The 27575-nt window shown below is 54.2% G+C and overlaps 1 protein-coding gene across 2 annotated transcripts; it reads right to left on the minus strand.

The window, feature by feature from the left end:
- Positions 1-951: 951 nt before the first annotated feature.
- H6PD (hexose-6-phosphate dehydrogenase/glucose 1-dehydrogenase) lies at positions 952-27575 on the minus strand. 2 transcript variants are annotated; one of them, XM_081056003.1, is made up of 5 exons: positions 27125-27575; positions 18130-18766; positions 16844-16961; positions 6072-6341; positions 952-4932 (listed from the first exon to the last, which is right to left on the minus strand). In XM_081056003.1, exons 2-5 carry the CDS (start codon positions 18745-18747, stop codon positions 3569-3571), a joined length of 2370 nt encoding a protein of 789 aa, XP_080912129.1. In that variant the 5' UTR covers positions 18748-18766; positions 27125-27575; the 3' UTR covers positions 952-3568. The 2 variants fall into 2 exon arrangements, with proteins under 2 accessions (XP_080912129.1, XP_080912128.1); XM_081056002.1 differs by lacking the exon at positions 27125-27575 and adding an exon at positions 22598-22793.

Genomic DNA, 27575 nt, shown 5'->3' on the forward strand with positions numbered 1-27575 from the left:
TGTGCACTCTGGAATGACAGCCGTCAGTGAAGTCTTCAGAAATATTAGTCCACTGGCAGAAAGCTTCGGTTATGCTGCTAAACTGGAGGCCGGAGGGTGGGAATAAAGCATTGTCTGCAGAGAAGCAGGGAGCTGGGAAGATCAACAAGATGAGACTATTTTAACTTGTGGTTAGCAAGAAACTTTGCTCCCAGCTCAAAATCAGAATGCAGCTTACAACAGCCTGGAAAGTCCCTCAATTCTTTCCTGAGAACAAACAGCAATAATGCTCTAAAGATGCTAATTTGACGAGGCCTCCCAAAGGAGGGGTCTTTCTTTTACAGGACTCTGAGTAACCACGGCTGCTCTGAGCACCCAGAGATCTCTGGGAAGGAGGTGGCTGGCAGCACACAACTAGAACCCTGTAGACCCAGGTTTTACGCCTGGCTTGGAACAGCTGGCCTGTTGTCATTAGACAACTTCAGTTTCAAAACCATCAGTAAAGGAGGATCCCTCCACCTGCCTCAGGGTTGTTCAAACATTAGACAAGTTGCGTAAAATACTTAGTATCCAGCCTGGTACTTACCAACCCATACGTCAAAATCGCTCCTGCTCCCGCCAGGCTTCGAGCTTCTTTACCATTCACCGCTCTCCCTCCTTGTTATGAAGGAGGCCTAGTATCCCACACCAGGGGCTGAAGCAGCCCCCACGCCCGGCCTGGGCAGCTTCCCTGTGTGCCCAGATGAGCGCAAGGCCTGAGGCTGCAGGACCGGAAAGCTGGGGTTCCAGTCCCAATTTGGTCACCAGTGAGCATCGCTGGGGGAGCTGAGTACACCCCAAGTCTAGGAGGGGTCCCCAGCTTATGGAACAGGGTAAAGCTGGATTACAGCAGTGTTTTTCAAACTATGCATCAACTCAATTTAGTGGATTACAAACAGCATTTTCTTAAATGAAAAATAGAAAGTACCCAATGCTCTCAGGGCAGAAATGCCTTTATGAAACTTGTGCTTGAGACAGATTTCTGCACGACTCATGATGTAAAGTGTGTTTCTTGCTGGGGATCATGGTCCAGAAAGTTTGGAAACCACCAGCCTAGGTGGCGGGGTTCTGAGACTCTCTTTCCTGGCCCAAGGCAAGGAGGGAAACGGGAAGAGGGAGGGGGTAGAAGCAGGAATGCTGACAATGTCTCCCAGCGGACTTTTCTGGCGTGATGTTAAGACAGCACTTGATTCTGGAAAGGAAACCTTTGGCATTTTTTTGCCCTGACCCCTACCCCCATGCGCACAGTCTCCATGGATAAGGGGTGCATTTTGAGGCAAGGCACTCCTCTAAGAACAGGACATCCTAGGCTCAGGCCCACAGTGACTCACTATTATTCAGAAATGGTGACATCAGGAGCCAGTTTACCCTTTATCCTGGAATGGACTCAGGCATGTTGAGGTCCCTTTCTCTCTGGTGTTGCAACCACAGAGGAAGAGTTTCCCAAAGAACAGCTGGGGGAGTGCTCGGGCCAAGGGCTCGGGGAGGCGCAATACGAAAATGCAACTAGAGCGCGGGGAATTCCTCCGCAGTCCAACCGCAGGACGGCAGGTATGGTGCGAGGGCGCCCCCACGTGGCCAGCGGTGGCACCCGAATTGCAGCCACCTGTGCCCACTCACGGGCGCCAGCCCACCAGCACCTCTAGAGCAAAAACGTTACAATGCTGACCCCAGAAAGGGGGGGGACACCCGGACCTGGTGCGGGGGTTCTGTTCTGCCAAGGTCAACTCTCTCCGTACAAAGAGAGGTGTCCTATCTGGACCCAGTCATTGGAGGCCAGGGGAAGGCGAATTTTAACCAGTGCCTTTCACATGGAGAGCCCCTGGCTCGGGCACCCATTTCAGTACACGCATCTCAAATGAGAGCAAGAGTTCCCTTAAATCCATAGCCTTGAAGGAAGTGTAAACAATCAACAGCAGAGAAATAGATTTCGTGATGCGCCTCACCAAGGAAAGCCTTCTGTGTGACATCAACACTTGATATCTGCCTGATAAACCTTATCGGCTCGTCACAAAGTGTGACTATGAGAGGCGGGTGCAGTCACGCAGAAAAATCCCTGTTATTCCTTTAGAGTCATAGCTTGGGGGCAGGCCCATGTGGAAAGTTGAAATAAAAATTAAATGTGTCCTGAGAATTTTGAGTGTGGGAAGCATTTCCGAGCCCCCCCCCCCCGCCCTTAGGGACTTCAGAAAAACAGGGATTGTTGGGCCCACAGGTCTCAGGAGCAGAACGCCCACCCTGTTCTCAAGGAGAAGCTAAGACTTGTGACCCAAGGCTTCAGCATTGCATTCATTAGTGGTGAAGTGAGAGGTGGCAGGTGGGACCGGCAGGCAGGAGGTCAGCAGGCGGGGTGCCGCTGAGAGGTAGTGTGAGAAGGGCGGGTGCAGCCTGCCTCCCCGCCCCCTGAGAAGGCCGTGCGCAGCCACTGCTGTCTGGGAGCTGCGGCCACCCCACAGCGGGGGCCTGGCTGCCCGTCTGGTCAGGTCAGAGTCTGGATGGTCTAGGTCACTCGGCCTCACGTGTCTTCCCCCAAATGAGTTGTGCCATTAGAGAAAGATGTGACTGGATCTTTCCCGGCAAAACCAGAGGGGATACTAAGAGTGGAAATACCCACCGGGAAGTCCCCTGAGATGGAAAGGACCCTTTTAAAGGAGGGATCCCTGGAATGGCCTGATCATTGGTGCCCAGCATGTTTCTCGGAGGGTGTTGGCCAGAGAAACACATGGGTGGGTGGGGACAGGGGCCCTCCCTGAGGAGCTGGGGGAACCAGCACCCCCCATTCAGAGAAGTTCATCTGCTGAGGAAGCCCCTCCAAACAGTCACAAGATTTCTGGAACCGTTGTAACATCCTAGTATTTGTTTCTGTGTTACTGTCATCCTTTGTCTGTCTGTAAATGAAGAGTCTGATGGACGCCAAAGAACAGAGAGGGGATGGGAAGACCTCCTCCACAGTCGGGACTGAGAACAAAACAGAGACAGAGCACGTGGAGATGGCCACACTGGATGTCAGAGGCTTGGGAAGAAGGGGACACGGAGCAGGGCTCCACCTGCCCGAGCGCTCGGGCAGTTCTGTGTACCTGGCTCTGCAACGGGCCTGCACCTGCTCGGAGGGGTGCGGGCGCTCTCCTCCCTCTACATCCCTGCTCTTCTCCACAGGAACCAGTTCAAGGATCACCTCCGCCAGGACACCTCCCTGATTAACTCGGCCCACTGCATTCCTTCTTCTAAAGTTGGGGGTTTCCACCCCATCCTACTTTGCGCTGGATGAAGTTAATGTGTGACCATTGCAGTTCTTTTCTTCAGATGGGTATTTCTCTCCTGACTTGGATGTGAAGCTTCTCACGAGCAAAGACTCCGTTTCTTGTTTCTGTGTCTGCCCACCACAATTAGATGGGGACTGTCAAAGGGCTTGGGATGGGGCAACTCGGGGGGCTGCCCGACGCATCGGATTCCAGAGTGTCAGGGCGCCAGGGCAGCTGGCAGGACTAAGAGGGGAGGGGACAGGACAGGTGAAAGACAGCACGGGGGTGAGCAGATGGCAAGGGCTGCCTCATCCCAGAAAGGCCTCGTAGTCCATGTACCAAACCAGCTGGCCAGAAGCAGGCAGGACGCCCGAAATGGGCCACTTCTTCGGCTCATGGCCCACGCGGCTCACCAGCATGGTGATCTCACGCTTCAACCTGCCCATGACCAGGACGGCCACCTTCCTGGCCCGGTTGATGAGGGGCAGGCTAAGGCTCATGCGATGGTGTGGTTGGGAGGGGCTCTCGGTCAGCACCACCAGCTGCTCGCCATCCAGGCCAGTGGGCGACTGTGGGAAGAGGGAGGCCGTGTGCCCGTCGGTGCCCATGCCCAGCAGCACCAGGTCGAAGCTGCCATTGGTCACGAGGGCCGAGATCTCGTCGGCGTAGGCCCGGGCGCCCTGGTCCTCCTCAGCGCAGAGCCGCTGGTGCAGGTGCACGGGCATGGGGTGGACGTTGTAGTAGGGGACCCTCACGTGTTGCAGCAGGTGAGTCTGCAGGCTGTGAAAGTTTGACTCGGGGTCCCAGAGTGGGACGCAGCGCTCATCCACCAGCCACAGGTGTGTGTGGGCCCAGGGGAAGCCATAATGCCCCATGGCCAGCTGCTGGAACAGGACGATGGGGCTTGAGCCGCCCGAGAGTGCCAGGTGGAACTGGCCGAAGCGCCGTACTGCCCGCACAGCCGTGGCCTCGATGTCACTGGCCAGCTTAGCGATCAGCTCCTCGGGCCAGGCTGACACCAGTGGGCTCTCTCGGTAAATGGCCGTAAGAACCTGGAAGTCACTGGGCATCGGAGAAGAGCCTGGCCCTGGCACCAGCTGCTCCGGCTGCCGCTGGGAAAAGGCTAACTGGCTGCCACTGAACTCGAAGTCCAACAGGTGCCCATTCTCAGCTCCTCCCGGGTAGAGGCGTGGGACCTCGTGGGCTAGGCTGTCCAGCAAGGGGGTCCAGAAGACCCAGGAGGCCAGCAAGTTCTCTGTGGTAATGAAGGAGTCCTTTCGGCCGTGGAAGATGTGAGAAATGAGGATGGAGTAGGCGTCCTGCTCCCTCACGGGGCAGTAGGCATAGTAATCAGACAAAGGGTGGCCGAAAAGGCGGAGCCCGGGCTGGCCCTCCAGCTCCTTCCAGCTCTGGGAGGGCAGGGAGGGCCTGAACAGGTTCCGGCTGACCAGCACGGCAGGGCTGCCCAGCTCGCCGTGGCCGATGTAAAACACCACCTGCCGTGGCAGGCACTGGCTCTGGTCCGCGACCCAGTGCTTCTCGCTCTGGGCACAATACGCCCGGTTCTTGAACAAGATCCGGACGTAGCCCACTCGCTCATCCAAGGCCTTGCCGGACATCAGGATGAAAGGGACGCCCTCCCAGCGAAGGTTGTCCATGTGAACGAGGATGCCTGGGTGACAGGGGGACAGCGGAGGTGACGCTCCAGCACAAATAACCAGGGACTTTTCGGCCCACTAGCCCTCCCCTTCCCACCTCCTGCCAGCCAGCCCTTCTCTCCAAGCCCCTGCTCTGGGCCTCCCACTGCCGTGGAACAGCCCTGAATTTGCTACCCTCACCCTCACCTTTCACCCCTTCCGTCACCTTCTTTCCCAGAAGTCCTGGAAAGGCGGCTTCGGGGCCACCTCAGACACCCACCTCTCTTGGAGTCACACTCTCCTGAGGACAGAGAACTGGGTCTCCAACCTAGAGCCTCTTAGAGAAGTTTCCTGGAGGGAGTGAGGCTGGGAGAGCCTGACTGCTGGGGGCGGGGGGCATTCAGGACGCACCTGAAGCCAGGCCAGCAGGGCGGTGGTGTGCAGGTAAGGAGGACTGTGGGGGCGTTAAGAGCCAGAGGCTGAGTGCACTCCTGACTCGAACCCCAAGCCTGATTTCCCCACGTACTGTCTCTGCTGGTCTCGGGCACATTCCTTCCCCTTTAAATGGGGACAATCGCCATCCCTGCCTCGTGTGTGTGTGTGTGTGTGTGTGTGTGTGTGTGTGTGTGTGTGTGTACTAAATGAGATGCTTTATATAAAGTGCCTGGCACATAGTAGGTACCCCATCAATAGCTGCTGTTCTTGTGGGGTTACTATCCGCAGTCTGAGGGAGCCAGCCCTCTCCCGGAAGCTCCGAGCCTGTGTAACTGTCCAGAGGGTGGCTCTGGGGGGGCCCTGTCAGGGGCGCCTCGGGCTGTGGCAGGGCAGGTGTGCAGCCCCACTGCAGGGGAGCTGGACAGAAGCTCCACGAGGGAGGGAGCCAGGTGTAGTCCAGCTTGGCGAGTCCTAGAAGGACGTGTGTGGACGTGGACCAAAATGACACCACCGCAGGGCTGTCCTTCGCCCAGAGGGAGCCAGCAGGTGACCTGCTGCTCTAAGCTGGCGGCAGGCCAGACAGGCAGGGGAATGGCAGTCTCACTTGCCACCAAGTGCCTTTGTGAAAATCCCACGTCAAGTCCCTTGTAACCCAGACCAAAGGGCGTCTGGGCATGGACAGCTGCTGCCAGCCGGGGGTGGGGGGCAGCCCGCAGCCTGTGCCGGCCCCAGAGCCCACCTGCGAAGGTCGGCGTCAGGCTGTGGAAGCTGGGCGGCTTGTGCAGCTCTCTGCGCACCTGCTCGCTGTATGCCTGGTACTGGCCCACGACGGCACTGCCCATCCGGAGGCCCCGCAGCGCCTGGAAGGCCTGCAGCTTGTGCTGCAAGACAGCCTGCGAGCTGCTGACGTTGTAGGGCAGCTCCATGGCCACCAGGGTCAGGATCTCGGTCAGGTGGTTCTGGAGGACATCGCGGATGACGCCGTACTCCTCATAGAAGCTGGTGCGACCTGAGCGGGGGGAGGAGACGGGGGAGAGGCCATAAAGAATGGGCAACACGTCCGGCTTCCCCGAGGTGCTGAGACCCCCAGCCCGCACCTCTGGTCCTACATCGTCAGTGCCCAGTCCAGAGAGCTGACAACAATGATTTACGCAGAGCAAGCCTCGACGACCGAAGGAAGGAGGGCGTCTCTGAGCCATCTCCCCCAATGAGAACCTCTTAGGAGAGGGTGTCCAACACCGTGGGCTGCTCCAGGAGTGGTGTGGGGGAAGGTTCTAGTTTCAGCAAAGGCCCAGCTGTACTTCCAGGCGTCTGCCCGGCCTCTGGCCCTGCCCCTCCCCGGGCCTCGGTCAGCAGGTTCAGTGCTGCAGGAGGTGGCAGCCTCGTGGTGAGGGCCTGAGCTCTGGGCTCTGACGGCGGCTCACTAGCGTGTGACTTATGAGTCCCTGTTGCTGCATCCTGCCATTAAACAGGGCTGACAGCTGCCACCCATTACCTAGTGCACACATGTGCCAGGCAACGTGCAGGCACTGAGGACACCGACAGGTTCTTGCCCTCGGCTTACAGAGAGGGAAGGTGAGAGGGAGAAAATAGTAAGTCAATAAAGAAATTATAGACACAGCTTGTGATGGAGCGTAAAAGGACCGCCCCTCTGAGACCTGAAGAGTCAGCCCTACAAAAAGCCAGGGAGGGAGCATCTCTGAAGCAGAAGCCCTGCAGCGGGACAAAGCTTGGCTGCTAAGGGACTAGAAGAAGGTGAGCTGGGGGAGCAGATAGGATGGCAGGACCTGCAGCCCCAGGTTAAGGCTAGACTTGTTTCTATGTTCAGGAGAAGCCATGGGAGGGTTTCAAGCAGGAAGGGACAAGATCTGATGTATATTCAGCTTAGATCCCTCGTTGGCTGTGGGAGAAACGAGAAGACCAAGGAGGGGCTATACTGGCAGTAACGAAGCTGGAGGGAGTAGACGATTCATTCTGCAGCCAGAACTGACTGGACTCACTGACAGATGAGCAAAAGGAAGAACCAAAGATAACTAACCCCTAGAATCAGGGCCTAAGCAAAGGACAGGCGGAGGTGGCATTTGCAGAGATGGGGAGACAGGAAGGAACAGGTTGAAGGCGGGGAAACCAGGAGGTCTGTTTTAGGTGTGTTTGAGCTTAAGACATTCAGGAGACATCCAGTTGGCAGGTGGACAGGGCAAATGTAAAACAGAATAACAGAGAGAACACTGAGCAGAGAGCCCAGCGTGACCCCCGAGGCTCACTGTGGCCGGGCACGGTGCTGAGACATTGCATGTGCCCCTCCTGCCTCCTGTCACACTCACAGATGCTGCACTGCGGCCACCATGATTATCCCTGCTCTGCGCGACAGAGAAGCATCAGAGGCTCAGGGCCAGAAGGGCAGAGTCAGGAGCTGGTTACCCACACACTACGCTCTGCTCCCTCCTCCAGAGCTCAGCGTGAGCTCGGACTATCAGTGACTCGAATATGTAGAGCCCAACCGTCTTAAAGCTTAGGGTTCAAACAACAAGACCTTACATGACACGGCTCATATTCCGCTGACTTGCCAACACCCAGGCCCACTCAGGGCCCGGCATCGTGACAGCAGGAGCAGTCACTAGCCAACGGCTCCGCATGCATTATCTGTGACACGGATGGGTTCTCGCGCCCAGCAGCTCCACTCATCCTGCAGGTCTCAGCTTCCAGGGGATTTTACTGACCTCTAGCCTCCCCTCTGGGCGCTGCCCTCTGCCAGCCCCCCAGACTCAGTCAGTGCCTCGTGTCCCTTCCCCGCTACGCCTGAAACACCATCAGAGCAGGGACTGCATCTCTGCTGCATGCCTGTCACCTGGTGGAGTGCCACAGTCAAACCACACAACACCGGACAGCACAGAAAATGAATACACATACATGATCCATAGCAAAAACATGTCGAGAGAAGCAGGATTCCTTTGATAAAATAAAAATTTTGAAAATATGATATAAAACGAACAGAAAAAAACCCAGAACTTCAACAAAGGAAAAATATCATCGGAAATTAGAGATTCAGTAGATGGGTTTTACATATTAGTAACAGCTGAGTCCGTTATCAGAGGCTATATCTGAAAGTATTACCTTGAATGTGGAGAAAGGGACACACACAGTATGACTCCCCTTCAAAATTCCACAATGTGTTGTTAGGGGATCAGACACACCTGGAAACAACAGAGAGAAGCAAGGGAACAATCTACCCACTGGTGAAGGAGAGGCCCTGGGATCGAATTTGGGGGGACCGTGCTATTTATCACATCAGAGCGCTGTATACCTTACGTATACTTTGTAAGCACTCTTCTTTACTAGCCAATATTTAACTCAGACAAACAAGAAGTGGCTCTCGTTCAGACTGTTTGGCCCAGCATACTCCTCTACAGCGGCCACCCTGGGTCCTCGGCGCCAGTCCCGGGTCGCCTGCCCTGTCCAGGCTCCCAGGACTCTCGCAGGCCAGCCAGACGGCAAGCGGCACTGGGCTGAGGCCGGCGGAACAACCTGACGGAAGCCTGAGTGTTGTGGGCAAAGAAATAAAGCCAGGCGCCTGCCCGCAGGAAGGCACCCTCATCCTCGGGGGTAGAAGTCTGACTTGTTCTCAGCCAGACTTTAGCACCCCTGGCAGAGTACAAACCTGAGAGTGCACAGTCCAGCCCAAGGGTTCAGCCTGAATGCTCAGTGCCCCCCATTGAGAAAACAATGGCCAACCTTCCCTAGCCCCAAAGCGTTCTGGTTTTCCAAATGCTTACAATATTGTTGAGAAGACATCAAGACAAAGACAATAATGATAATGATGGATGTGTATCAGTCCACTTCCTCCTCACAACAGCAGTATACAAGGAGGTCCTCCTGTTAATCCCATTTTACAATATAAGGCAACTCAGGTTCAGAGAAGTTAGGTAACTTGCCCAAGGTCACACAGCGGGTGATGGTTTGAACTGAGGCAGTTGGCTCGAGAGGCCACAATGTCTATCACCAAAATACCTTCCCTTTCACTTCCTACCACTCCCATTTGGCACAACAACCACATGGCACAGTATTGTACTCGGTGTGGCACTGAGTGGCATGAGTACCAGAGGCTTTCAGAAATGGAAGACAATGATCAAAGAAGAAGCTGAGCTGGACTCTGGAAGGATGGGACCAGGTCAGAGGTCAGGGGCCCCAATGGCTAAAGGGCACTTAAACACCTCAGCTGCAGTCCAGGGGTGCCTCACAGAAGTACGGGCCCAGAGTGACTCAATCTTCCAGTTTTGGGGGAGAACATAAAAATTTGGAATCATTACATGTAATCTCATGATTTTTAAACGTGCACAAATAATTCAGATCTTTAAAAATGGTGTGTCTCAAAGAAATGTATGTGTGAGCTGACGGCCCCGTGGTTACATCCTAGTTGGGGTGAAGAGCGTGAGCCAGAGGGCAGAGGCCCCAACACACAGTCCCGATGACAGTGCCCAGCCTGGCAGAAGCGGCCAGTTTGTGATTCTGAAGAGCAGACGTCGAGGACAGACGGGCAGGGCCTGGGGAACGAGACTGAGGAGTCTGAGTTGCTGTTGGAAGTTCTTGACCTCAGCCAGTTACACGGCGCCACCACGTGACCCAGCGATGCCACTCCTGCGTACACCCCAGAAATGAAAACATATGTCCACACAAAACCGTGTCCTGGGTGCTCCTAGCAGCGTTACCCACCAGAGCCAAAAACTAGTAACAAACCCACTGTGCCTCCACTGATGAATGTAAACAAAACGTGGTCTCTCCATAGAGGAGAACATTATTTGGCAACAAAAAGAAATGAAGTACGGACACCTGCTACAACATGGATGGACCTTGGAAACATGCTCAGTGAAATCAGCCAACACATAACCGGACAATTCCACTTACATGAAATGTCCAGAAGAGGCAAGTCCATAGAGGCAGAAAGCACATTAGTGGTTGCCAGGGGCACGGGGGTGGAGGTGGGGGTGGCGGATGGCGGAATTAGAGGATGGCAGCTACAGGGCACAGGGCTCCTTCCGTGGGGAGGCAAATGTTCTAAATTGATTGTTGTGATGGCTGCACAACTCTGTGACTGTACTAAAACCCACTGAATTGTACACTCTAAACGGGTGAATTGTGTGATATGTGAATTATGTCTCAAACTGTTTTTTTAAAAAGTGTTAGAGCAGGGAAGTGGAAACACGACAGAGGTGCTGTGGGAAGAGTAGGCTGTGTACGATCCGTAAGATGGATCGTCACAGAGGAGGCTGGTGGTAATGAGACCAACCAGGCAGCATTTGCTATAATCAAAGGCAGTAACAAGGGCCAAATCACACAAAGCAACAGTGAAACGCATTCAGTGGAGGAGTACAAACTGCGTGGTGATGGGCTGGACGGGTGAAAGGCAGCTCAGAGTCGTGACCTGGAGTGTGGTCTCAGGAGCCAGGCTGCCTGGGTACCTGCTTTGTCATCCCTCAGCCTTGTGACCCTGTGCAAGCGACTCTATCCTCCATATAAAAAAGGAATTGTCACAACGCCTCCCTGTAAGGCTGATGTGTGGATTAAGGAGTCGACACATACATGGGGCTTGGGACAGTGCCTGGCATACAGGACGCACTGATAAGTACTGGCTCTTTTTATTATTACAGGGGCTACCACCCTGACAACTCAGAGAGCAGTTACCATTTAGAGATAAAGAAGTTAGAAAAAACAGTCGGTATTTCATGAGAAAAAATGCAATGATGGTTTTAGTTCTAAATCTGCTGAGTCTGAAGTGGTGATGTGACATCCAGGGAAAATATCTAAAAGGCAGCTGGAAGGATAAGAGAAAGGCTTGGAAAGGTGATGAATGCTGGAGATATACTGGATTTCATCAAGTCAAAAATGCCAGCAATGGTGAAAGAATCGCTATTATTACCACCAAGAAAGAAACGTGCTGCCAACTCAACTATGTCACCCCATCAATGGGAAACCCAACTTCAGAGATGCTCAAATATGAAAAAAATGTGTCTCAATCAATGAATCACAGGAGAGGTAAGAGTATAAAGAGAATCGTCAGAGCTTTGAGAACAGATGAAGTTTTGATGGAGAGAACACAGCAGAGTTCTTAAAAGCCTTGTTATCTGCTTACTATTCATTGGTTTAGCTAATCCCTAAGTGGCCCTTTTCCTATTTTTATCCTCTCTCAATCCGTGGAGAGAATGCATTTCACAGGTTTACTACCCGCTGTGTAAAAGAGAGCTTCCTTTATTCCTTAATTTCAAGCTTCAAGGGGTATGCTGAGGTTAGCATAGCTCACAGACTGGTGGCCTTTGATCCCTTCCTGGCTAGCTCTGTCTTTCAGAGTTCAAGTGCAATGACCAGAACCACAGCTTGGCACAGCTCACAGCGGGGGTGGGGGGTGGGGGGCATTCAGCTAAGCACAGAGCACAGAGGTAGGAAGCTGGGGGGCTAGCTCTCCTGACGAGACCCAACAGGCTGTTTATTTCCCAGTTACCACCAATTATCACGGACTGACTTTTTTCTGAAAATGATATGTATTGACCACCTGGCGACCTTTTCTCAGTTGAAAGTTGAGGGTAAAAAGGCATCGATGCATGAACGAGGATAGGGAAAAGCACAGCCAGAATGGACAACGGAAAGAAAAGCCCCCATATACATGGCTTCCATCCTGTTCAAATCCAGAGCTCATCCAAGATCACACTCAGGGGAGACCCATCGCTCTCTGTCCCTCAGCCGTGCTGCCCCTCAAAACCTCATGGGGTTTTCTGCCTTCTTTCCCATGGAAAGCAAGACAAGTCTGACAAGATGCAGTAACAGCGATAAAGTAGTCTTTACCCTTTGGCCTGGTAATTCCACTTCGGACGTATACTGAAAGGAAAAAAATGTAATACTCATAAATATTCCACAATTAGATACTGGTTGCACAACTTTGTGAATATATTAAAAACTACTGAGTTGTGTACTTTAAAAGGGTAAACTCTATGGTATGTGAATTACATCTTAATTTTTGGAAAGCTCACAAAGTACTACTTAAAATAGCAAAAACTGGAAACAACCAAAATGCCTAATAATAGAACAATTCACATTCTGTGGTACAAACAGAATTGAACAGAACTATAGAGCTATTAAAAGGTCTATGCTATGCAGACTGTCAATACATGAACATTTAAATACATATATAGAGAAAGAGAATGTTCAGTGAAAAATGGACAAAAGAGGATAAGAGACCAACAGGTCTTTAGCAGTAGACCAGCACAAGTCACATGTAAGTCACGTGGAGCCCAGAGACCATGCCACTTCCTGTCCTTGTCAACTTGGAGGACCAGCATTTCCGTTTGTAAAATATTTCCATGTACATGATCGGATTTAATCCTCAAGACAACCCCGGGAGAGGTAACGGGGGGTTATCGTCATCATGTACTGGAGACGGTGCTGAAGATGGCAGCCTTCAGAACCAGGACCACAAATCCCTCCACAGTGAGGGAGACCTGAGTTTTCTCCGTAAAAATAGGGACTTGAAACAAAATTAAACTAAACTAAAAGCCAGCTGTGCTCCGTACCAATACCTTCTGGGAGCACTAAAAATAAAACAGGGAGAACTGCTCGGCTGGCCGGCCGGCGTGCTGGTCAGGAAGCCTGGCGACAGCCCTGCGGCCGGGAAGGGGGGCTGCCCTGCTGAGTGAGCTCTCAGCCCCTCCTGGCACTGCGGGAAGGCAGGCAGGACAGCTGGTGTGTACCCGGAGGACCCTGCTGCCGCGGCCCCTTGGTGACAGGCACTGAACTGTTACCCAACCCTCCGGGGGGAAGGTGCATCACACTCCTTTCCCCTCAATTCGAACAGGAACCCTCCCAGGCGGAGCCTTAGTCCCTGAGTGACACAGCCCTCCTTTCTGCAGAGCCTTTCCCAGTGGCCATGATAAGGGTCAGCAGGGGTCACCTCCACACAGAAACTAAGTGGCCCAGCCAAGGTCACTCCTTGTGTGGCCCATGGTGCCGTTTCAGGAAACCCCAGGCTGAGTACCCAGGTTTCTGTGACTTTCAGGGGCTCGCTGGATAAGGACTCCCTACAAGGGCACCCCAGATGAGACTGCGAGGGAGTTGGGTACTGGGGGGCTGGTGGCAGGACTGTTTCTTCTCTCTCTCTCTCTCTCTCTCTCTCTCTCTCTCTCTCTCTCTCTGCAGCAGCCCTGACTCTGCAGCAATCTCCTCTGGGCCAGAGGCTGCGGCAGAAAAGGAGAAAAAACCATTCAGGCAGCGTGGAGGGAGGGAGCTGGGGAAGCCGGCCTCCACCCATGTGGATGTGAGCGAGTGGGGGTGGGGGACATCCACACGACCTTGCAGCTCTCAAGTCCCTTTCCCAGGGCCTGCAGCATCTTGGACCAGGAAAGCTCCGTTTCCCATGCCTGGCCTGCAGCCCTGTCCCGTTCCAGCACTCAAGGTGGCAGTCTAGGCTGCCACCAGAGACTGGGTCACTCTAGTGCCTCCCAGCAAAGGAATCAGCCAGGGGCTGCAGCACTGCAGCAGGAGGACAGGAAGTGAGCAGGACCAAACAGCCTGGAGTCGGGGAAGCGGGGAGGAAGAGCGCAGGTCACACTTTGCCCTTCGGCACACAGGTCAGGATGCTGGGCTCTGAATCCTGCCTCGGAACCCACCGCAGCAGGCCCTGTGACCGCAGCAGGACCGCAGTCTTTCTTCCGGCCTGTTTCCCATGCCCAACCCCGGGAGAAGGCGGCTGGCACAGGGCTGGCTGGCCATGGTGGGGTGGCTGCAGGGGCCACAGCTCCTGTCTGCTCTCCAGCCTGAACTAGAGACTACAGAAGTCCCTCCTGAGGGCGGCACTCCAAAGCAGGACCCAGGGGGACAGCAAGGATCAGTGCTTGGGCCAGCAGAGCTGCACCAGCAGAGCTCCCTGGGCCAGCAGAGCTGCACCAGGCCCTTTCCCTGGAAAGCAAAGAATGCTTGGCCTTCAGGACCCCAGGCCAGAGACACACAGAACCCGCTCTGTTGCCAAAGGATTCGCGCCCAAGGCCCCCGCTGCTGCCGGGATGAGCACAGTAGCAGGAAGTCACCTCGTTACACACTGTTCTGCGCCTGATTCTGCAAGTGGCAGGTGAACAGGCCGGCCAGAGAGACCCAACCCCAGGACAGCTGCAGTCCTGCCGGCCACCTCTGACAGGGACAGTGGTCTGAACCAGCCCCCTCTGACCGCACGCTTCCTGGTTACAAGCCCCTCGGGGCTAGTGGGCCCCTGGCTACCCGGCCTGCCCTGCGTCTCTCTCTGCCTTCGGGCTGAAGACACAGAGAGCACCTGAGCAAAGCCGCACTGTGCTCCGGGCCTGGCAGGAGCGACACCCTCCCCTCAGAAGCCCCACTCTGCACACAGCGGGGCCTGGGCTTTGCTCCCTGAAGGCAGCCACGGTGCCCTCGCTAGGTCTTCAGCTGTTCAAACCCGAGACGCCCCCGCCCCAGCGTTGCCTGGACAACCAGACCTGCCCAAGCCCCTGCCTATCTTTCTGCCTCGCCTTCTGTTTTCTTTTCTCCAAAATCTAAAAGTACCCTTGCTGCACTGAGGGATCCTCCACAAGTGACACCAGATACCGAGAAGGAAATGGGGGCGGACGGTTGGAAGAAGTAAGAGGCAGTGGTACCAACTGGTACCTCCAGACGTCATGGCTCTTCCCCACCCCGGGGTGGGCACCGGAAAGAGCTGCCAGCAACGGGGCGGGGGGAGGCGTCCCTGGGTCCTGGCCCTGCGGTGACTGGCCAGGTCCAGGCAGAGCGGGGTGCTGGCTCCCAGAGCAGGCGTGGCAGCAGCGGCAGCGTCCACTCCACCCCACGCTCTCAGCGCCAGGTCTGAAGCTCATCTCTGCAAGTGACACGAGGGTGAGGCCCAGCACTCACTCCCGCCAGGACACCAGCCACACGCAGGCACCAGGAGGCCACATGCGGCCTGAGCCCTTGCTGAGGGCAGGAGGGGACGTCTGGAGGGCTGGGGAGTGTCCCGAGACCCCCGAAGGCTCACTGCAGTGGGGAGAGGACAGGGGTTCCAGGCTGGAGCCAGTTCCTCTCAAGGACAGCAGTGCCCTCCGATGCCTGGGTGCCCGCGCATCAAGCCCCCTCCCCTGCCCCGCCGCCCATGGCACCGTCTGCCGGAAGCATTCACTTTGGTGCTTGTCCCCTGCATTTTCTCCCAATGAATCCGTGAGGTATCAGGGGACAGAGGCGGGGTCTCACACCTCTCTGTGTCACCACAGAGCTTCTAGCACTGAATTCACATCCCAAGAGGAGGGGAGAGAAAGCTGGAGAGAGTAACCAAGGGGAAGAGAAAGAAAAGAGAAGGCCACAAGAAAGGCAGAGCTTGTGGTCCCCCAGCCAGGCCGGAAGGGTCCCACTGCCCCCCGCCCCCCGACACACACACACACACTCGGGGTGGGGGGGCCTCGGGCCCTCCTGCCCCCGCTGCAGACACAGTCACAGGGACAAGCTGCATGTCGGGTCCAGAGCCTGGTGCTGGAGCCAAACCGCCTGCCCCAGGACCTGGTCCCTGCACTTCCTGCCGTGTGACCTTGGGCACTTCACCAAACCTCATCTGTCAGAGAAGACTAATAATAGCACCCACCTCATTCGGGAGGGGTCACGACACAGAAAGAATTAGGGTTTATTATTCCGTTTCAGAACGGGCGCTTTCATGCTTTGAACGTATGCAGTGGACGCTCAGAAGACCTGCTGAGATCACAGGACGCCAGAATTCAAGAGGCCTTGGCTGTTGTCACCCACACAACTGGCCCATCTCACAGATGTGGGAAGTGACGAGCTGAGGTCACCTGGTGAAGGCAGCGACAGGCCCAACACTCAGGACTCCTGACTCCCAAGTCCGCACTGCGCCTTCACCGTATTTACACAGCACTGCGAGGTGCGTGCCACGAGCCAGAGCAGAGATGGCCTGTATCCTGTCGTCACAGACGAGGGAAAGCCTGAGGGGCAGTGAGGGGGGCCGGGGGGCACTGAGTGTCGGGACCTTGTCCAGACGCCCCGCAGAGGCTCCCCAAGGAAGTGACAGCTGAGCTGGGGACTAAGAACAGGGGGATCAGAAGGTGAGGAGCTGACGAGAAGCTTCCCAGCAGAGGGTGCACTTATGAAAGTCCAAGTCTGAGCAGCCCTGTGCGGCCTGCCGGTCTCCACACTCACGTAAAACTCCAGGTAACTGCTAGCGCTGACTGCTTCCCAGTTGTTTCAGCGGCTGAGCCAAGCTGACATAACTAGACCGCACACTCCCCCATGGCAGCCATGCCATTCAGGTGGCACCCATGCCCTGCTGGCACCCTGGGATTTAGCATGGCCCAGAGCTGGGCACAGAGCAGGCCCTGGAGGGAGACCACACATCAGCAAAGTCATCCCTCCGTTCCTCCGAGAAGCACTGGCAGGGGCACCGGGTGGGTCCCCCGCCCCCCACCGCCTCCGCAGACACAGGGCAGGGGGCGATCCAGGAGGTGGAGCTGGCCATTCACACACCTTCTGCGTCCACAGTCTCTTTCATGACGATCTCCACCCGCTCCACGTGGTGCCGGTTCCAGAGGCCATCCAAAGCCTTGCGGTTCTGGTCTCGGAAAGGCAGGATCTGGGCCACGGCCTGGCAGGGAAGGACACTGGTTGTGCTGCAGGTTCTTCTCGGACGCAGGAGGCCTGACTCCAAGGAAGGGCCCCAAACCCTGCTATTCCCTGCTCAGAGAAGACGCTCGGAGGCAACAGCTCCTGGACGGCCGGGGTGAAGCCCAGCCAGGACTCAAAACTTTTAAGGGACCCCGCAGGGTCCCCAGCTCCTTATTTTACATTTAAGGGACTCACAGTGTCACTAGCTTTTTATTATGCTTTTAAGGAACCCCACAGGGTCATCAGCTTTTTATTTTGCCAAGAAAGAAAATATTTAAGCTTATCTATCTTCTATTACCATCGACTTTTAACAAATGAAACATATTGTTAATACCAAAAATGGTGCAAGAAAAGCTTCAAACTGAAAACACTGTGTTTTGTTTTTTTTCATTTTCCCATAAACAAATGAAAACCTCCCCAGGACAGGCACTGGTCCGAGGACCACCCTTGGGGACACAGCAGCTCCAAGCAGGGCTGGATGGAGAGGGACGCCCAGGCGCTTTGAGGTGCCAGCCCAGGGCCCTGGGCTCGCCAGCCGGTCAGCACCAAAGCAAACACAGGTGCACTCTGCTGGCGTTTCTGGGGAGACAGGTCCTAACGGGGCCCCGTGGGCACAGGGCACTGGCCAGCTGACGTGCATGCCCCAGGTCGGCCATGCCCTGCCACAGGGCCAGGATGACAAGTACAGACCTTGGGTCCCTATTCAGTTTTAAGATCTTATTACCAGCTTCTGGTTCAAAACAGAACTCAAGGAGAAGACGACAATGGAAACAAAGGCAGATGGGTGTGGGTCAGGTGGTGAATTCTAACCCCCACAGCTGACCCAGCTGGGAGCCAGGTCCAGGCACCAGTGCCGGAGGCCACCTCCGGAGAGGACACCGGGCACTGCGGACAGGTCAGAGCCAGCCCCCGGCTGGGAAGCAGAGAGGACGGACACACAGAAGAACAAGCGGCTGGACAGGTGGACAGGGCCACACGGCCCTGCCCTTGCTGCTCACCGCTCACCTGCCCACCTTCAAAACGACCGAGGGAGTTCATATCTCACATGCCCTCAGGCCTAATTCCACGAGTGGTGTGAGCCTCTCCTCCGGGGCTGCCTGTGCCCCGCTCACTCTGGCCCTGGAGTGAGGCTCCAAGCTGAAGCTCACCTGCTTGCCCAGGTAGTGGTCCACCCGGTACATCTCCTCCTCTTGGAAAAAGCTCCCAAGCTCTGTGGCCAGCTGCTGGGCTGAGACATGGTCATGGCCAAAGGGTTTCTCCAGGACGACCCGCAGCCAGGCGCCCGGGCCAGGACGGCAGCTGCTGTTAATGCTGCGGGCAATGTCCGCGTACGCGAAGGGCGGCACCGAGAAGTAGAACACGCGGCCGGCCTCCCGAAGGCCCTCCTTCTGGACCAGAGCCTCGATGTCCCTGCTCAGAGCCATGTAGTCCTCACTGGTCTTCAGCTGACGGTACTGGCTCAGCCGCTGGAACTGGTCCTTGAGCTCAGCACAGCGACCAGGTGCCACATCCTTGGGGCAGGAGAGCGACTCCAAGACCTTGTCCAGGAACTCTTGTCCCTGCTTGGTGTTCGTCAGAGCAGCCCCATGGAAGCTAAAGCTGTGGCCCTTCCCCGCCTCATCCAGGTACAGCTGGAACAGCCCCTGCCATAAGTACTTTTTGGCCAGGTCCCCAGTTGCTCCCAGCAGGATTATGGAGACATGTCCCTGGGGCTCCTGGGCCTGCAGGCAGCCCAGAAGGGCCATGCACATCGCCACTGTGAGCATCTTCCAAAAGCCTGGGTGCCTGGGAAAGAGACAAGGAACAAGGAAGGCTCAGACATGGCTCAGGTGGCTGTCACATGGGGGTAAACACAATTCTGGGCTATCAAACATTTCCTGCCTGGCAAGAAACAGCCACGTGTTTCTCAGGAAAATGCTATAGTCCCATAGCTTCCTCCGCCCTCCTCGGCAGCTTGCTGCTGTGCCAAGAAGCCAGTGGGCAGAGCCTGCTCTGTGAATAGGGGCTAGGCCTGGAGGATGCTAGGCCACTTGCTAGAGGTGGACCGTAGTGCAGCATGGGAAGATGGCACAAGCCGTGAGGGAGGCCCGCAGGGCCGCCGTGGGATTGGAGCTGTCTACTCTCTGACCAAGGTCAGTCTCAGCCCTGAGCAGCCCTGAGCCTGGACCAGCAGAGCAGCTCAGGGATGTTCATGGGCCCTTCAACAGCAGCTGGAACTGTGAGAAGATGTGATCGCCTCTCTCACGTCCCTCATTGCATTTCCCACGTGCACGGGGCCCCAAGCACAAAATGATTATGAATAATTGCTACAGCACAGTGATTAAAAACATAGCCTCTGAAACCAACTGACTGGGTTTGAATCCCAGCTCACCCCGTTGCCTTGGACACTTATCTAACCTCTCTCAGTTTCCTCATCTGAAATGGGGGTGATAGTGGCACCTACACGTAGGGCTGTTGTAAGGACAAAATACGTTACTATTTATCGTATGCTCAGGACAGGCCCTCCCATCTAGTCAGCACTACGTCAGTGGCAGCTACTACTATGGGCTGTTCATCAGAGCAGCAAACTCTGGGTGCGCACACGCCAAACACGATTTTAGCCCACGTTGAAGCAGACAAGAACCCTGAGAAGAACCAGTGGGGTGGCTTCTATTACAGTCACCCTTCTGCAGACAGAGGAGCGGAGGCTAAGGCAGGTGACGGGCCCAGCGTGAGAGAGGAGGGGAGCTGGACAGGCACCGGGCTCCCTGACTCCCCGGCGGATCGCACAGGACTGCGCTGCGGCCTCCCCCAGGCGGGCCGAACACCGTCGCTGGCTTTCAGCCTAAGTTGAAGCAGCTGACAAGGTGGAAAGGCGAGAGGCTTCGGGCCTGCACAAATGCACCAGAGGATTTGCTTTCTCTGGCCTCCTGTTCTGACCAAGGTTGGAGGGCCAGATGTGCTCAGTTCTTACTCCACAGCTCTCCAGTTCTCCCATTTCCCACCAAGGCCAGTGCTCGGAGGGAAAGGCAGAGGAAGTGAGGGGAAAAGTAATTGTGGTCAGCAACGTGGCTCTCAGAAATAGATGGGGGAATGGGGCCCAGCCTGGGGCGTGGGAATGAAGAAGGAAGTACATTCCTGATTAGCACCTATTATGTGGCAGGCATTCTACCAGAAAAAGGATTAACAAAATCCTCAACAATGAGGCTGTTGTCTGGTTACGTTGATAGGGAAACTGGGGTTTAAAAAAATAGCAGGAACTTACAAAGGCCCTGCAGACCTGGCCCGCTCATATTCCCACAGCCCCATCTCATCCCCTATATCGAGGGACCACATCTGCCTCCTGACTCTGGCCCTTTTCCCTTTGCCTCTTCCTCTTATCTCTGGAGATCCATTCCCCAAGACGGCACCAGTTAGCAGCCAAACCAAGAGGATCTAACAACAGCGTTGCACCAGAATCCACAGGACAGCAGACCTTTCCCCTCCCGGAGCCTTAACTGCATGGTCAAAGGACCACCTGAGTGGCCGCCCAGCCTCCTCATCCACTCGTCTTTATCTGCAGAGGGGCCACAGGAGCGTTCTACCTTCCTCTCCTGCTTTCCAATTCCTGTCCCTGGCCCTTCAAGCATTTCTTTCTCAACTGGCAATCGCCCGTCTGAAGGGAAGGAAAAGCTGCAAGGTCAGTGCAGCAGAGAGGTGGTGAGAAATCTGAAGCCCAGAGAACAGCCTGGAGAAGGAGGAGGCGCCAGCTGGCAAGTGGCAGTTCAGAGGTCCTGATCGGATAGTGGCAGCCAGGGCCTGGACGTGCCTGGTACAGGAGGGGAGCTCAGGAACCTCAGAGTACCTGGACGGGCAGGTGAGGGAGCCCCAAGGGCCAGAAGACTGCAGAAAGCTGTGACGGTTGTTTGCCTGGCCGGACCCAACTCCCAGCCCTCTATTGAATCCTGTTCGGACTCCAGTCTTGCTGGGGGCTCCCGGACCAGCCCTGTTCTGAGTTCCCAGCTCCCAGGCTGGCCTCCCTTATCTCTTGCTTATGTCCCCAGCACGCCTTTAAACAAGCACAGCAGACAGAGCAGTTATTGCAACATGGTGGCTTACTCTGCGGTTGCTAACAGACCAGGGAAAAATTCTTTCCTGAACGTGTGTTTTATTACCATGTTTTTTGAACCGTAACAGTGTTTCTAAAACTTCAATGTGCATCTGAATTGCTTGAGGATCTTTTTTTAAAAGGCACGTTCTGTTGCAGAGGGTCTGGGGAGAGGCCAGAGGACCTGTCGCCTAGAATACTGAGCACCGAGTGGAGAGCAGCGGCTCTCATCTGAGGGGGCATCAGAATCAAAACACGTACACCTGCCTCCCTCCACCAGGGCAATGAACTTCTGATTCTGCAGGTCCACAGGAGCTCCAAACACAGGCATTTCCAAACAGCCTCAAATGGTTTAGAGTTGCCCATCCCCCTACAAAAGCTGGTTGCTAACTACTGAGAGCCTAGTCAGAACAATAACACTTACTGTTTACCAAGTATGTGCAGATGATTTAAAGGCACTGTCTGATCTTTCCTCAAAACCATCTTGTGAAGGAGGTTCTGCGATGATACCCACTTTACAGATGAGAAAACTCAACTGTCAAGTCACAAAGCCTCAGCCTCAGCCTCAGTCACTGTGTAACCGGAAGGTGGCATTTGGGTCAGAGGACCTGGGCTCAAGGCCACCCCCTCATTGCATGACCTAATTAAGTCACCTAGTCAGTTTGAGTCCATGTTTCCTCATCTAAAAACAGGGAAACCAGATGGTTCCAACACATCCCGAAGCCTCTCTCCCACTGAGCGGCTTTGCTTTTGAAGGTGTTTCTGAAGCACTTTCTCCTGCCTCCACGCCTGCTCTGAGTGGAATGGGCTGTGAAATAAATCTGCTAAAATTACATACTTGAAGTTAGCCAAAAAGCGGGGAAGTGGCATTCTAACCCCTGATCCTATGAATCTCTTCTATTTTTAACTAATAACTAAGAAAACCCTTAGTGACAAGTTTGAAAAGCTCTCGGACAGGACGGACAGGGTATTAGATTGTGAACTGGAATATGCAGTGATTCTTGTCCAGGCCCAGGCGGTAAACAGCCACGTACCCTTGAACAGGGCATTCACCCTGACTGGGCCTGTTTCCTCCTCTGTGAAACGAAGAGACAGAGCTAAAGGATCACTACCACACGTCACTGCCCCTAAGTCCGACGTTTCTTCCCAAGGAAAGAAGATAACTATCCTTGATCAGGGAGATGCCTGCCAGCTTTCTGGAAGGGCGGTTAAGTGTTTAGGGCCCTAGACCAATGCAGTGGGGCCGCGAAATATGGGACTAAAACATAAAGCAATGAGCTGATGACTGAGTGTCGTTCAGAAATTAAGACAAAATTCTCTGAAACTGTAACTTAAGTGCGTGGAGGATGAAATTTAATTTACAATTATTACTCAAGACACTTGCCCCAAACATGCCACACTCCAAAGTGGGGTGCCACGTGGGCATCATGTTGTCCTGACACGCTCCTCTCAGCGTCAGGACCAACTGGACCCATGTCCATGGTCCAGGTGCCCTTCACTGCCCCCAACTCCAGACTGAGGGGGTCCTACCAGACATCGTGGGGACTCACCTTGTAAAGTACAGCTCTGCTAACATCCCCAGGCTACGAACACTGGCCTGCCAGAGGGTTTGGATCAGGCGTGGGGTTCCAGTCTTGGTTTCTGCCCAAGGGAAAGAGGCAGCCACAGAGAGCACCCACACAGCAGTGCCTGCCCAGGCCCAGCGCAGACCCAGCTCCCGCTCCAGCAGCAGGACGGTTTCTGGAAAAGCCCAGGAGGAAGTAGCTCTGGTCCTTTACACCCCGCAGCCCAGGGGCGGGAGAAAAGCTGGGAGGTAAAGGTCAGCGGCTGCTGCTGCCTTGTTTCCTTTTCCAATGCCCACTGACGCCTTTGATCTCTACCTTCTGTTAGGCAGAAAGCAGGGAGGTTTTCTTCAAATCACAGCCCATGAGTTTGGAATTTTTAAAAGAATGTGTAGGAGTAAAACAAGCATTCAAACTAAAGATTATTTTCAACTAAAGCACAAGGGGATGTGCCTGGTCCCTAATATAACCACCAACTTAAGTTTGTTTCCTGCCCTCTCGGCTTCTTGTTGGGACCCATCTGTGCCACACACACCCATGGACATGCAAGTCAAACCCTCATCAATCACGTTCCTTCATTCCCCTCAGGGCTAGACTGGGGACAAAAGCAGTGAGATGGTCTCTGGAGTCCGTTTCCCTCCCTAATCTCAGGAACTCCTTATCGCCATCACCTCTTTAGGTACCAATCTTGGGTCCCAATGACCCAAATGGTGTGTTAGAGCCACCTCGTACCCGCACACAAGATTCAATTGCTAAATTTTCAGGAATTTCTCAAGCCAGTTGTTAAACACAGCCATTATTCACAACTGAATTATACAAATTTATAACCAAACAAATTAAAACCAAAGGTAATAATACTCAAAACTCATGACTTCCTAATTTTTTACTACATTTTACTATTATCTATGTTCTTGACATTATGTACACCTATTGTATCAGTACGTGAAGATATTCTGTAACTGTGCTTGAAACTGGCCAGTGCCCGGAGTATTTACACAGCAGATATTGGCAAATGCTACACACCAGGCTCCGCCCACCAACACCTTCCCCCCTGCAGAGTTAGTTGCTAAACATTTACCAGCACCCAGCTGCCTACACATTGTCTTTTTTTTCCAGTCTGGACTTACAGTCCACACTTCTAGAACCAACTGCTACTCTGACACCATTAGTTGGAATGTCTCAAAACTTTCCATGTTCCAAACTGAACCTGCTCCAAATGCAATACTCCCCATTCTCAGCAAAAGGCAACTCTATCCTTCCAGGAGCTCAGGCCAGAAACCCTGGGGTCATCTGACGGATCAGCAGATCCTACATTTTCAAATTTATGTAGAATACACCCACTCCTCACCATCTTCTACCACTCCACCGTGGCCCTCGCCACCATCACCTGTCTGGATTACGTAGGAACCTAGTTGGCCTCCCACTGCTCTCTGCCTGAACACAGCAATCAGGGTGATCTTTTTATAGCTTCGGTCACATCATATCATTTTTCTGTTCGGTGCCCTGCAGGGTCTACACATTCGGGCCTCCCACTTATCAACTCTTTGATCTCTTTTCCTGCTACTCTGCCCCTCTCTAGGCTCCAGCCACCCGTCCTCCTGCCCCAGGGCCTTTGTACTTGCTGTTCTCTCTGCCTGACCTACTTTTCCCTGCAGATGTCCACGTGGTTCATCCCCACTTCAATCCTTTGCTGAAATGTCACCTTCTCTGTGAGGCTTTCTTAGCCAACTATGTAAAATTGTAGTACATATCCGTCGTACACATCACTTTCTCATATACTGTATGTGATAAGTATGTTTATTTTCTTTATTGTCTGTCCCCCGTCCCTTTAAGACGGGGGACAGTGCCAGTAAGACTAAGTGCCAGTAAGAACTAGCGTTTTTGTCTTTTGTTCACTGCGTATCTCCAGCATGGAAAACAGGGCCTGCCACACAGAGGGTGCATATGAAGATTACATCCCATTTTCACAAGGCCGCTGTCACCTGTGCCTGAGCTCTCTGCATTTGAGTGATGGCACAAAAGAACAAATCTCTAATGGTGACTTCAAGCTCTGTGACACAGCGCACATTAGCAGCAGCTTACTACTTGTAACAATAGTATTAATAATAGAAGAGCTGTTTCTAGAGTATTTAATTGCATGTCAAATCCAAGACTAAAAGCTTGACATGCACTATACCACAACCTGTGAGGTAGGTACTTTTATTGCCCCCATTTTTAGAAGGAGCAGAGAGGAAGCTAAGGTGCAGAGAAGTAAAACAACTTACTGAAGGGGGTAGGAATTGAATACAGGCACACTGGCTTCAGTGCTTCCCTGCCCCCTACCAGTAAAATGTGTAACTACAACCCCAAGAGGCAAAATTTATAACACTGTGTTAGTGTTAGACACTAACACAGAATCAGTTAGACACTGATTCTGCTCCCCTAACAAACTAGAACAACAGCGGTTTAAACAGACAGGCTATTTCTCTCACATAAGCTACCCAACCTGGTAGGTGCCTCTGCTCGCTGAGGTCAAGTTGTCTGAACACTAACTGCGGTAAATGGCCTCAGTCCACTTTGCCTAACAGTGATTCACTCTCCTTCTTCCTTTTGACGTCATGAAGACATTGTGTTAAAGCCTGCGTTGCTTTGTTAAAACCTGGAAGGCCAGGGGTAGGGGGTGGGAGGAGGTGAGGGGATAGTTTCTGGAGAACTAGTTAAGTACAAGAATTTGGGGCTCAAATCCTTGCTCTGCCACGTAGAAGGTGCGTGACCTTACACAAGTTATTTAACCTCTCTGTACCTCAACCACAGAGTGGGAAAACAAGTCGATAAGAAGCGCAAAATGAGACAATCCATATTAAACACTTGGCACAATGTTTGGCGTACAGTAAGCACCCAAGAAACGTTAGCTTCAATCATTATGAATCCAATAGCATCATGAGTAAAGGGACTTTTTTTGCTAGCTTCTTGGAACTGCTATAAAACCAATTAACCACCCCACAACAGGGGGGGAAATGCCAAGGAACAGCTCATTGACAACTCCCTGAGCTTCCTGCCACACTGATGAAAAAAAACAAAGGGATATGATGAGATGGTGAAAAGTCCCTAACCCAGCCCGAGGGGTTTCTAATCTAGCCCAAAGAACACCGGTGGAGAGTAAACCTCTAACTCTGTAGCCCTAGGCCTTTTGCTTAACTGCTGAGGGCCCTTTCTCCAGCTGTAAAACGGGGACCATGCACTTCATTTTAACCCCTGGCTGAAAAAAACCCAGATCACGCCTGTGAAAACATTGGTGGTAAGAGCAATGGTGGTTAAGGGCTCTCCCAGACAAATAGCCACCTGACTCCCAAATCTGGGCAGCAAAAAAGCAAAACCAGACTTCCTGGTCTGCCCCTGGGTGAGGGCCTGACAGACCCCAGGTGACGTTGGGCAACAAGCAATGGGCATTTATCTTGTTCAGATTCCATCAATAATGTGAGAGGTGGCTGGGCCGCAGATGAGCAAAGATGCCTCTTGTTCTCCCTTTCTTTGCCCACAGATTCAACTGTTTCCCTTCCAAATAGCCTAAAACCATCTGACTGTAAGAGTAACTTAGTAAATTCCGGTCTTTGGATACAAATGACTTGAATGTTTGCCTACAGTGGTTATTTGTTGAACAGTCCTGGGCCTCAAAGAAACAGTTCCACAAAAAGTTATCCGAAAAATGAGTTTTGTTCATACCAAACACTGAGCATTTTTATCTTAGGTGCTGCTAAAACTTATCCAAGATTAGCCTCATCAGCTCAAAAATTCTATCAGCCATCCATCTCTGCAGAGAACGCCGAACATAATTTAAAACATGCCCACTCTACACCAGTTTTCCCTCTTCCGCTACTTTTCATGAGCCACGGGCCTGGTGGGTGGGGGACAGGGGAATTTAGGCTTATGATTTTTCCAGGAGTTCTCATTTCTGGCAAAACTTTCAAATTTGAGTGAGCTAATTTTCAGAGCTCGTAAGTTTACTTCTGGAACACCATTCATTGGATCGGTGCATTGGAACCCCTGATTGAAACCGGAGGGTTAATGCCAAAATTAAGCATATCCCAGAAAACAGCAACAACAACAACAACAAGCACTGAGTTCCTACTCTCATTGAACTGAATTCCAGAAAGCCTAGGAAGGGACGCCGTCGGCCCCTCCGGACGAGGCTCGCAGGGGCCTGGCTGCCTGCGGCCGAACCGCCACCAAACAGAACCTACACCCACGGGTCTGAAGAGATCATTTATTTCGCAGGAGGAGGGGGGGAGGGGAACTCGGGCAGGTTCTGGCCCCGCCTGGTTCGGGCCAGTGGCAAGCAGGCGAGTACTGGCGAAGGTGACTCTTCGCAGCAAAATGCCCGAGGATGTCACGCCTCGCGTGGCCGGCCTCTCCGGCCAGCGGCCCGACCCTCCGACCTCTGGTTCGGCCCCGCGCACGCGCGCGCGCACCATCACCCGGCCGCCGGGAACGCCAGTGGCCAAAGGAGCCAGAGAGAAAGCGGGGGAGGCCTCTTACTTGGTCTCGCCCGTCAGAGCCAGCCGCTTCTCCGGGAAACGTCGGGGGCGGCGCCGGGCGCGCGGCGCTGCAGGCCGGGCTCAGGCCCGGGCCCCGCGCATCCTCCGCTGCGAGTCGGGCCCGACCCAACAGGTGCGCGTCACGCGGCCCCGCGCCTGACGCGCGCTCGGGTTTCGCCGGCGGAGCCGGGGACGACGAGCGGGGAGGGCGCGAGGCCAAGTCGAGCTCCGCGGTTCCTTCCCGGCCCGGAAGCACGGCGGACCCGCGGGCCCTGGGCCTCAGCACCCGGCGGCCGCGGCGCGCGCACGGGGGACCAGGCTAGGGCGCGCGCGCAGCGAGGCCCCAGGTGAGGGGCGCGCGCGTAAAGGGCCAAGGACGCGCGCGCGCGCGCTCCGGGGTCCGAGCCAGGGCCGCGCGGCGGAGGCGCAGGCGAGGCCACGCCCCCTGGCTC

This window comes from Rhinolophus hipposideros (genome assembly GCF_964194185.1).
Source record: "Rhinolophus hipposideros genome assembly, chromosome: 8".
Classification (NCBI taxonomy): domain Eukaryota; kingdom Metazoa; phylum Chordata; class Mammalia; order Chiroptera; family Rhinolophidae; genus Rhinolophus; species Rhinolophus hipposideros.

What these genes read in the sequence shown, in the direction of transcription:
- H6PD (XM_081056002.1), bottom strand. Translation starts at nt 22,623, where the DNA reads ATGTTAGCAGAGCTGTACTTTACAAG. An exon ending in ACCACTACCTGGGCAAGCAG is followed by an intron (nt 16,962 to 18,129) that starts GTGAGCTTCAGC and finishes CTTCCCTGCCAG; the next exon opens with GCCGTGGCCCAGATCCTGCC. An exon ending in CCTGACGCCGACCTTCGCAG is followed by an intron (nt 4,933 to 6,071) that starts GTGGGCTCTGGG and finishes CCTGTCACCCAG; the next exon opens with GCATCCTCGTTCACATGGAC.